Raw genomic sequence first — 12,247 nt, forward strand, 5'->3', positions numbered from 1 at the left:
TAGACATGAACAGAATTGTGCTGCATATACCACACAATCCAGAAACCATTCAGAAAGAAATGGTTAGGTGAACACTGCAACAGGACTGAAAAGGTCACCGTTTTAAGTGAACATGCACTTCAAGTTTCACTGTATTCCTATCACAAGTCAAGGCAACAAGAGGCAATACTTACAGCCTCAGTAGGCGTTTTCTTCAGCTTAGTTCGGTCCACTTTCATTTTTATTAATTTTCCACTTTCTGAACCTGAATGGCCAAAGGGAGCAATGAATGTCAAAGGGAACATTTTAATCAAGTAACAAGCAACAGAATTACAGAAGAACATTACATTCAGTGAACATTACATTCAGTGAAGTGATCCAACAGCTTACACTATACAAGACTAAGAAGAGGCTTGGATAAGCAAAACAAAGGGTACAATCAAACCACACACATTTGAGATACTAAAGAATATGCTGCATCAAGCTCCCACTCATTAATAAGCACAAGGGGACCAAAACAATTTAGATTCTCCTAGTTCCCTTGCAAGTCCTTATCTTTGCTATACATCTTCATTCATCATCGTTATTTCAGAGACATGCTGGAACTCTGCACCAAATACTTGCATAGTCAAATTTTAGATATCATGAAGAGCTGCTGGCTTCTACTACGATTTCAAAAAAGGAAGAAGATGGAGGTGGACAGTAAGCTCTCTTTAACCATAAAACATTTTACACTTTGAACCAAGTTCCCAACTCTAGGTGCCCCTAAAATTTGCACATCAATTGAAAGACAATACTAAAGAGGTCTGGGGGTGGGGGAGCAGATAGAAACCAGCAAAGCTAAAATCAGCTGAAGAAGAGTTGTTGCATACAGGAAAGTCTACCTCCCCTAGAGAACAGCAGCAAGGCACTGTCCTGAACATGCAGGAGTTCAAGAATCGCTTGATCAGAGCTCATTTTACAGAAATCTGAACAGACATTCCCATTTTACTGACAAGCTAGATCAAAATTAAGATCCTTCCTAGATCACATGGAACTGCAGAGAGCTTTCTTAAGAACGTAAGGGAAAAAAGTCCTGCTGGATCTGGCATTCAGAGGCTTATTCTGGCTGAACCTGAATGTAGCTTATTCATGACAGACCAGGTTTCCATAGCTTGTCTAATTCCATTTTAAAGCAGTTCAAAATAGTGGCAGTCATCACATCTTGGGGCAATGAATTCCACAGGTGAATTATGCACAAAATGAAATACCACCTCCTTTTGTTTGCCTTAAACCTACTGGTTCTAGTATTCTGAGAGAAAAGAAACCTCTCACCTCGAAGATAACTTCGAATCTCACACCTGTCCCCCCAACTGGCTTTTACCCAAACTGCAGCTTAACCTCATAAGGAACCTCATAAGGAAGGAGGACCTCACAAGATCCCTCCAATCATTGTGGTTGCCCTATTGTAACTTTTCCAGCTTGACAATGTTCTTCTTAAGATGTGGCAACAAGAACTGGACACAATGCAGTACAGGTGAATCCTTGTTATTCACAAGGGTTCCATTCCTGGAACCCATGCAAATACCAAATTTCATGAGAAACCAAGTCATGCAAAATTCAGGGTCCACCCAGCTCTGAACACAACCAGAATCTTCCTCCTTCCTTGCCCAGAGCTGTTCTGCGACCTGTGGAGGCCACGCGCAGGCTCCACGGGCCTCTCGAGGTCCTAGAAGGGCACTTCCAGTTTTTGGGTGAAAACCAGAAGTACCTCTCTAGGACCTCTGAAGGCCTTTCAGAGGCTCATGGAGGCTACCTCAGAAGAGCCTCCAGAGGTGACTGGAGGACAGCTCCAGTCGCCTCTAGAGGGCTCAGGAGGGGCCAAGTCTGGCTCCACACAGGTCGTGAGGACCCGCGTAGAGCCAGATTCACAGATGGAAATTCTGCAAATAAAGAGGCTCCACCTGTAATACCTCCAAAGTGGGGATCCATTCCCTGAGGCCAAGTGCTGCATGAAATAAAACTAAAAGAGCTGACGTTGAAGGGAATGGGAACTAATTGGGACCGCTCTACCCAGAATGCATTGATCCACCAGCTACAATGGCTGTCAATTGGGATAAAGAGCACCGTAACAAAACAGTTCAACAATAGGTGCTTTACTAGAAGTATTACTGTATTCCAAATACAGCCACACTAGTTATTTGTTGTTGGCATCCTTCAGTCTTGGAAGACTATGGTGTCACGCTCTGAATGGTGGTTCTGGAACAGAGTGTCCTCTCCAGTGCGCGAAGCCTGGGTAAAGTAGGTATGGAGGATAGGCTGTTACCCATGCAGCAAATCCCCCCTCTCCACGTTGCTGGAATGGTCCAATGGAAAGGCAGAGGCCAATATGGTTGGTTCCAGCGGCGTCGCAGGAGTTGCCAGAACGTGACTGTGTTCAGCCATGAACTGCCTCAGGGACTCCGGCTCCTGATTTTGCCTCGAGGTTGACTCCTGAAGCCTTTTCCATAACTGGATGTAGCCACAAGGCAGTGGAGGTTTGGGGTCAGAGTTTTCCTTCTCTCAGATGAGCTGCCTTCCCAGGCTGACGAGTCCCATCGACCCGGTGGCTGTTTAGTCGCCTCTTACGACAAGTACAGCCAAACTGAGGGCCTATTCTTATCCCCAGCCCCCAGGGGAAAGTTATTTGTATAGGGACAATATTACATTAGCAGCCTTATTCTCAGACCCTTTCCCTAATTGCCACATGAACATGAATTTGCCTTCTTGACAGCTGTGGCAAATTGGGTCAATGTTTCCATTGAGTTGCCCACCACAATCTTTCCTGGCTCATCACTGACAGCTCAGATCCCAGCATATATGGGGGAATAAACCCCAACTTCACAACATGCATCACTTTATACTTATTGATTTTGGACAATATATACCATTTGGTTGCCCAATTATTAAAAACTCATCCACTTTCTCTGCAACCTCCCTATCCCCTCTAAGCTCCCCTTTTTCTCTAGAACACGTTAGGCAATAACCCTACAGCACAAATTGTAGAGGGAAAATTTGGCAACTTGCAGGTTATCACCTGCTGAGAAAACAATCTGCTCCAACACTGCTGAAGATGTTGCTAACGGCAGAACAGGAGCAAAAGAAAAAATGCTACAACTGCCACTCATTTTTAGCATTTCTGACAAATTCCTCTAGCAGTAAAACTGCTACCATTCACATGACTTATACAACCCATACAATTAGAACTTAGAAGTAATTTATGTCACCTTTCCAACAAATTGCTCAAAAGTGATGAAGAGAACATTACAAGAAAAATATCAGAGTCCTCCTGTCACACCAGTATTAATTCAGCTACCAGACCCGGTTGAGGTGAAATGCCAGCTCACCTGTCTCAGTAGACAATGTGTGTCCCAACTGAAAGCCTCAGCTTGTGACTACAATGCCTGCTGTATCAATAAGGGATCAGTATGTTCTTTACAGCCACGGCTTATACCCAGGGCCTTGTTCTCAGTGATACCCGATACAGTGTGCCATCCTTACTTTTCCTGCTGACCACAGCTACCCATAAAGAGCTCATTGAGCTGCCAGCTCTTGGTTTCCATGATCCTTCCCACTATCCTTGTGGTTTGTCTATTTCACCATCTGGCTGGTTCAAGACCATCAAGACCTTCTCTTCACCAACTACATGCAGCCTACCTTTTGTTCCAGGACTAACTCTGTTCAGTTAACCAGCATTTGGACAAACTCTTGCAAAAGAGGTCCCTTGACTAAAACAGTGAGGTAGCTGCAACAACAGATGTCTTTCCCCAGGTAGTAAAGTCCCGTCCCCGTCCCGTCCCCCCGTTTCATGCAAGGCATCTGCAGGAAGAACAACGATCTCTTTTCCTGTCATGCATTCCAGATAAGTTAGCCATCTGCCTTGGTGAAAGACAAGCAATGGTGAAGTTGGCCTACAGCCTCCACCAGTACCATTCGCTATGCAGCATGTGGTACTCATGTATACATTTCCTTCTCCTTTCTGTGCCCTGCAATGAGTATTGCTTGGTTCTGGTACTATCAAGTATACACTGCAGCTCAAGATATCCTTTTTTCCTCTAGCTCAGGGACCCCTAAACTTTTCAGTTGCCTTGCTTATGATGGGCCAGAACCCATATATAGGCAAAATTTAGAAATTTTATGAATTTTTATATAGAAAAAATATAAATTTTTTACAACTAAAATATTCAGAGTATAGGTCCAACCTTGTTATACACAGATTTGAGTCAACAAGAATGGCCCCTGTAAATGGAAAGGAAAGTGCTGATCCCTGGAGAAGGGAAAAAATGCACCCCTTTAAAAATCACAGTTACTGCTTTTTACTGTTGTAAAAAGTCATGCAAGTGATTACAGGTATAACCTAATTATCCACATATTTTTCTATCTCAATGCTGATGAGAAGGGCTCTTTAAATTAAAAGAAAACAGTGTTTAACAATAGCCTCCTTAATGCTAGAGAGGACAGCAGGCTGACAATCCATCAACCATTCTCTCCCATCCTTCATTCCTCCCTTCCCCCTGGGCACCTGAAAGAAGGCTCATAAATGACCTGGAGACAGGGTTGAGCAGTGAGGTGGCTAAGTTTGCAGACACCAAACTTTTCCGAGTAGGGAAGACCAGAAGTGATTGTGAGGAGCTCCAGAAGAATCTCTCCAGACTGGCAGAATGGGCACCAAAATGGCAGATGCACTTCAATGTCAGTAAGTGTAAAGTCATGCACATTGGGGCAAAAAATCAAAACTTCACATATAGGCCGATGGGTTCTGAGCTGTCTGTGACAGATCAAGAGAGAGATCTTGGGGTGGTGGTGGACAGGTCGATGAAAGTGTCGACCCAATGTGCAGCAGCAGTGAAGAAGACGAATTCTATGCTTGGGATCATTAGAAAGGGTATTGAGAACAAAACGGCTAATATTATAATGCCGTTGTACAAATCTATGGTAAAGCCACACCTGGAGTGTTGTGTCCAGTTCTGGTCGCCGCATCTCAAAAAAGACATAGTGGAAATGGAAAAGGTGCAAAAGAGAGCGACTAAGATGATTACGGGGCTGGGGAACCTTCCTTATGAGGAAAGGCTACGGCGTTTGGGCCTCTTCAGCCTAGAAAAGAGGCGCCTGAGGGGGGACATGATTGAGACATACAAAATTATGCAGGGGTGGACAGAGTGGATAGAGAGATGCTCTTTACACTCTCACATAACAGCAGAACCAGGGAACATCCACTAAAATTGAGTGTTGGGAGAGTTAGAACAGACAAAAGAAAATATTTCTTTACTCAGTGTGTGGTTGGTCTGTGGAACTCCTTGCCACAGGATGTGGTGATGGCATCTGGCCTGGACACCTTTAAAAGGAGATTGGACAAGTTTCTGGAGGAAAAATCCATTACGGGTTACAAGCCATGATGTGCATGTGCAACCTCCTGATTTTAGAAATGGGCTATGTCAGAATGCCAGATGCAAGGGAGGGCACCAGAATGAGGTATCTTGTTATCTGGTGTGCTCCCTGGGGCATTTGGTGGGCTGCTATGAGATACAGGAAGCTGGACTAGATGGGCCTATGGCCTGATCCAGTGGGGCTGTTCTTATGTTCTTAAGGCTAAATAGCAGTGATGATCACTGGGGTTCCTTGTGAAGGGAGGTATTGCTGCTTCCTAGTGAAGCCTAAGCACCTGGAGAGAGATTGATTGCCCCTGTGTGCATTTCAAAAGGTCAGCAAGGCTGTTTTTAAATCACAGGGAAGGGACTTTGTTTTTTAAATTGATTTGCTTTACTGCATTTTTGCCATCCACATGAGTTCTGGGAATGGAACCCTCGAAAATAATGAGACTCAACCTGTAGAAGAAAAATCACAAGTGTGCAATTTAAATTTATTATTCTTAGGTATGCATGTAGCTATAATGCCACTGGACTCAGCAGGTGGGTCAAAATGCTTGTGGAATGGAAGTGGTCTGTGACTGTAGTTTGGGGACTCCTGCCCAAGCCCTAAGCATGTTTATTAATTCCTGATATAACCCTACTTGCAGGCCACTACCTTCTTCATTTCAACCAAAACATTTCAGTTTCCCTGATAACAAAACTAATCTCTTGGCAATACTACTGATGCCACACAGTGACTAATCCATGCAGGAAACAAATGATTTCTAAAAATTTAAGAACAACCATGTCCAGGACCAGGCAGGGTGCCTGCCACCTCAGGGGTGTCAGGCTCAATGGGGTTCATGCAGGGTCACAGCTATCAAGCAAAGGGGGAGGCTCCTTCTTTGCAGGTCCAGAGCTATAGGCATCAGATGGGCTATGGAGGAAGGGGATTGCTTCACCCTTATCCTTCTCCCTGCTCATTGCTCCTTATAGGCTGATAGGACAGCCAGCTTCCTCAGCAGGCAGCTTCCTCACCACCAGTGACATTAATCCCCAAGCTGCTCCTGCCTTATAAAGGGTTTGATGGTCCCCTCTGGACCCACCCCTTCCTCCCTCCCTGGTAAGATAAGGTATGTCGCAGGATCCTGTCCCCTTCTCCCCTTGCTCCCTCAATGCCTCTACTCCTCCTTGTACTCTGCTCATGTCACCTCTGACTTCCAAAGCCTCAGCAAGCTACAGAGAAAATTCACTTGGTGGAAGAGGGCTGGCTTCCCCATCTCATCTCCCCTTACTTATTTGTTTTACTTTAAGCATTTATAATAAAAATGTATTTACTGTAGATAAACACCTATATGGTGAGAAATTTGTGCCCAAAAATCACAGGTGAATCGCCCCCTTGCCTTATCTGCACAGTCACCCAGGCATACAAGGGGCCCATCTGCACCAGGCCCGGGGGGGGGGGACGACTCTGCAGGAGGACAGGCAGCGGCGTCTCCTCCAGGTCTCATGTGGGGTTCCCAGCAGCTGTGCCTTCTGCCCACCAGTACCTGGCTGGTCCACACATCATGCCAGGAGGTAGAGGAGCCCTCGAGGTGGCAGGGCGTATGGGAGCAGCCTGCCAACCCAATGTTCCCCTGCACCCACTCACATCACAGTCCTGCTGCCATGGGGAAGGCAGCAAAGCAGAGGCGCCCTGTAAAAATACATTTTTATTCATTAACTTTTAAAATTGTATTCACAACCTTTTTGTAAATACTAACAGAGTAAGGCTTTCCTGGAAGTGTGGATGGGATTGTGGCCTTACTCTGATAATATTTACAAAAAGGTTGTGAATACAATTTCAAAAGTTAATGAATAAAAATGTATCTTATGATCTATGAGATAGGACATAGTTTTTAATAAATTAGAGATTATGCCTTTAATACTGCATATTATGCCAGTGCTTCTCAAAGGTGGGTCGCAAGCCAATTTCAGGTGAGTCTCCATTTCAATATTTTATTTTTAATATATCAGACTTGATGCTAACGTGGCACGCAACTGCATGTTACAGACCTGTACGTTAACAAGCTAATATGTAATATACATATGATAGTAACAATATAGTAAACAATGATAGCAAATGGGACATACTCCTGGGTAAGGGTGGGTAGGATTGCAACCTAGGATTGTTGTTTCTTGCTTGACAATGTCCTTTCTGGTCATTACATCACTTCCGGTGGGTCCCGACAGTTTCTCATTCTAAAAAGTGGGTCCCAGTGCTAAACGTGTGAGAAACACTGTACTATGCTATGCATCTCTAATTTATTAAAAACTATGTATACTATGTATGTATACTGTGTTTAATACTATGTTTTTAATAAATTAGAGACTATACAGTTCTTAGGTAACAATTACTAGTAGGTTATTTTTCAGGATCTGGCCTTGGGTAAAATCAGACAAAATTAGTCAGACTCAGACACCCCTGTAAGTTTAACCCTTGACTTATCTGACGGTCATAGAAAATTCCATGATTTTTGGCTCAAAAGCTGCCCTCAACTTATCTGTGAGATTAACCTAGCCAAGTATCTATGGTAATTATTTATAGCCTGCCTACCTAGAAAAAGTGGCACAATTTCAGTGCTTAACATGGGCCATTTTAGTGCTTGATGCATTCTTAGAAGAGCACTTCCTAGTTGATGATGTCACTTTCTGTTATGACATCACTTCCAGATTAATGACATTACTTCTGGTGGGTCCCGGACAGATTGTCATTCTAAAAAGTGGGTCCCAGTGCAGACAGTTTGAGAACTCAAACCACAGTTTGAGATTGGTGAATGACAGGATGGTATCTCCTAGAATGACAGGCTGGATCCCTGTGTTCCAATGATGATTTGCAACTTCCTAACTATCAGTATCCAGTCCATAATTTAGTAAAATACCTTCTGATGCCAAAATTGTCATGCTTGACCTCAAAAGGTACATATTTTCCTGTGGTTCTCTCTAAAACAGGGTTTCTCATACCCACTTGGTGGGTCACAAAACTTTAACCGATAAGCTGAGAAGGCAAATACATGGAGTCCTATGAAAAGTGAAACTGAGCCATATTTATGTTTACTCATGAGTAGACAAACATGCCTTAGTTCATTGGAAAGGATGAGAGAAATCCAGCAACACCAGAATGGTCCCAATCCAATGAATGTAGCCCCCCAAAAACACCTGAGAAGGAAGTCCTTCCCTCCAAGTTGAAGAATGTATTGAGCCCTATGGAAAGCAAAACTCAGCTACGCATTTGCATTTACTCATGAGTATGCAAATGGACCTTGGCTCATGATCAGATAAGGCAAAGAGGAATGTAAGGTCATCAGAATGATCTCGATCTGATTAAAGTGGAGCTCAACAAATGCTTCAGACCCCCCCCCCCATTAAAAGACTAAAACAGAGGCTTGAGCTGGTAAGGCTAATTTTTTCTTTTTTATACTTATAAAGATAGTTGGGTCCTGATAGTGATACATTTTAAATATAAGAACTTAAATTGAACTGGGATCTGAGTAGGGCTGAAAATATCACTGATTTTTTTGTAAGGTAGGGTGTTATTGCAAGCAGGCTACAGAGAAAATTCACTTAGTGGAACAGGGCTGGCTTCCCCCTAATTATTTGTTTTACTTTATTTATAATTTTAATTTGTTTGATGATGTCATTTCCAGCCATGACATCCCTTCTTGTAGGTCCCGGAGAGACTGTCATTCTAAGAAGTGGATCCCAGTGCTAAAAATTTGAGAACCACTGCTCTAAAGGAAAGTCTCACAGACTAGCTGTGGTAATCTCTGATACAGAACCGAACAACTCACAGGAAAGGCAAAAATCCAGGACAAAGGTATTTAAGTTCCACTCCTAGTTCTTCACAAAATAAAATATAGTTCCACATGACTATCGTATCAGAACCTACATAATCCATCTACTTGAACTAGCTATTGCCCTTTAGTATAGCCTTATGCTCAATGTTTTCTCCTTGCTTCAGACTCAGCAAATTCTCACAACGTACTGCACACAGTCAATTGCAGCACTCAGTGAGCCAGACGGAGGACAAGCATTTTTATCCACATGCCAAGTCTTGTGAAAAGACTATGAATTTAGTTGCCATAGCTTTTAATCTGACTGCATTAGTGCATAAATCACAAGTTGTATGATCTATAACCTAGGAGCACCTCTTTCCAGTTTATTTGCTTTGTTTAGCTTTACATACTTGGGTCTGTTCAGCTTTCTCTGGACAAATGCCAAGCTCCAGACAGATGCCAGCACATTCCATCTGCTGTAGGCAGAGTGGACTACAAATCCCAAAATGCAATACTATTTGAGTGACCCTCCGCTCTGAACCATCCGATTAGGATATGGCTACTGCTACCCTGAACGATGAATGTGCAAAAAATAAAAACTGACAAAACAGAGTAGGGAAGGGGCTGAAGCATTTCAAAGAGACTGGGGAAAGCAAGTCATTGTCTAAACTTAAGGATTATTCTACCCCACTTTAAACACAACACCAAAATTAAAATAGTTCCACATTCTAATGCAACTGGCTAGAGAGACACTGAAGGAGGAGAACTGGCCACAACAAGAATAAGCAAAGTTCTCTGAAGCGCTATGGATCCAACTGAATTAAGTGCAGGAATTGGTTATACTGTATTTACCAAGTCACAGAGTTCGGCTGTTCTGCAGCAACCCAATGTCCAAAATTGATTTTTCTCAGAGTAGACCAGTAAAACTATCTTGTTCTCAATAAAGGAATAGATACACGGTGTACAGTAGTCACATGAGAATACCAGTCAGAGGTGCCAATATTCTCAGTTTTGCTCCACTCTCCATTTGATTTTTAGCTGAACTGTGTCCCTCCCCTTCTCTCAACTGCTATGTTGAATGCTGGTTCATTTTAAACATTCATAGATTACACATATGTTGCAAAAAGTTCCTATTATCACAATAACCTTTATTCTTTAAAGATGTATTCATTTGATCTATGCATCCAAACTGAGTCTTTTAATGTCTGGTGGTAATTTGTAAAATCAATTAGATATCACAATAATACATCCCTACCAACATACTCTCTGGCACAACACCATGCATAAGTTCTCAGGCTTGTCCGCACCATTCATGGGCCTGATATCAGCCTGGCATCTTACCAGTTTTTGTACTGATCTTTGAATTCTCACACCAGTGTCTTAGGATGAAGATCCACGAAGACAATTTGAGACAGTGCAAAAGGTCCTGTACCATCAATTATAGTAATACCACCCTCCTATCCCTGCATCCCCTCTGCGAATTTTATAATCTACCTGTAACCAGCACATAACCAGACCGAACAGTTTTCCTTATGATTGGGGCAGTCATAAAAGGTAAAAATGAAATAACACCACTATAATGTGAAATTGGGCTTAAAAACATAAAATGCCATGTCCTGCTCAATTAACGAAATAACACCAACATGTACCTATTAAAATGGCTATGGAGCATTGCTGGATTGTCCCAAATACTTCCTACTGTGTTTCTAAGCCCTAACTCCCTCGGAGCTCTGTTACTTTAACTGGCTGTAGAATTTTCTCTGCATGCTCAGAAGTTGCCAAGGAAAATGCATGGAGCTCTATGGAAAGTGAATCTGAGCCACAGTGCATGTTTACTTGTAAGTAAGCCACCATGCCTTGGTCCACTGGAATAGGGCAGGCCAAGAGGAATGCAGCACCACCAGAATGGTCCTGATCCGATGAATACAGGTCTTAAAAAAACACTCAAGAGTCCTTCCCTCCAAGATGATAAATGTATTGAACCCTATGAAAAGAGAAACTGAGCTACACTGTTGCATTTACTCATGAGTAAGCAAGTGTTTAAAGGGTTCCTTGCTGTGTTGGTGAGTTTTTTTTACTGCACTTGAAAACCAGTTTGCTTCCATAGCTAAACCAGTTGCTACGTTCAATTCTGTTGGTTCACGTTTCCATCTTATCAATGTTTTAATTCGGCAATATTTTAATTTGTTTGGTAGTATTAGATTCGCTGTAGTTGTTCATACAAATAGCATGCAAATCTTAAATGGCTCCTCTAAGTTTAATTGAAGTAGTTGACTATGTAGTTGTGCCCTTTGGAGCAGAGGTGTGCGTGATGTGCTTTATACCCATGTTTATGCCTGCTGACAGTCATAGGCATAACACACATACATACCACCTATATGACAGTAATAACACTTGATAAAAATGCTTTAAAATTGATTAAAATATTAATTTGGATATGAAAAACACCACTTTCAGTTTTTTTAAGAATTAACATTGCCATTCATGAAAAAATTACACAGTTTTACACTGCCTCTACTTATGATACTTCCTGTTGCAGAATTTGGTCAGGAGGAGTCATGAGATGAACAGAGAAAATTATATATGCCCTGCCCAAAGTACAAATTTCCTGTTTTGGCAAACTAGTTGCGGGATCTTCCAGGGCTTAGTTTAAGTAGGAAACTCTTGTCTAGAATAAAGAAGATTGAAAGCCAAGCTCCAGATCAGCAGTCACCAAACTTGCAACTGCTGTCCATCAAAAAAGCGGTCCCCATTCAGACTGAAGCTTACTGTTGTGCCTCCACACTGCATATATCTTGAGTACCTCTGGGCAGCCACATCAATTGCCTGGCATCCCAGAAGGCTGTGCAATAGGACGCCCGGGCAGACTTGACTGCCCAGAATGTCCCGGTGCCCAGATCTACTCAGAATGCACACAGCGTGGAAGAATGGTAAGCTCTATTCATGGAGTGCAGGACTCTCCCCAAAACCCAGATTCAGCCTGGGGTATGCAAAGCCATGCTCTAGATCAGGGGTGCTCACACTTTTTTGGCTCGAGAGCTACTTTGAAACCCAGCAAGGCCCGGAGATCTACCAGAGTATTTTTTA

At 42.8% G+C, this 12,247-nt stretch overlaps 1 protein-coding gene across 10 annotated transcripts in view; it reads right to left on the minus strand.

Moving 5' to 3' along the window:
* Window positions 1-12,247, minus strand: part of HUWE1 (HECT, UBA and WWE domain containing E3 ubiquitin protein ligase 1) — a 119,139-nt gene that overhangs the window by 94,384 nt on the left and 12,508 nt on the right. For all 10 annotated transcript variants that reach the window (XM_066614323.1, XM_066614324.1, XM_066614331.1 and 7 more), the window contains one exon: window positions 174-244. In XM_066614323.1, coding sequence (XP_066470420.1) covers window positions 174-218 — 45 coding nt within the window. In that variant the 5' untranslated portion in view covers window positions 219-244. The remainder of the gene's footprint in view (window positions 1-173; window positions 245-12,247) is intronic.

This window comes from Tiliqua scincoides, chromosome 2 (genome assembly GCF_035046505.1).
Source record: "Tiliqua scincoides isolate rTilSci1 chromosome 2, rTilSci1.hap2, whole genome shotgun sequence".
Taxonomy (NCBI): Eukaryota; Metazoa; Chordata; class Lepidosauria; order Squamata; family Scincidae; genus Tiliqua; species Tiliqua scincoides.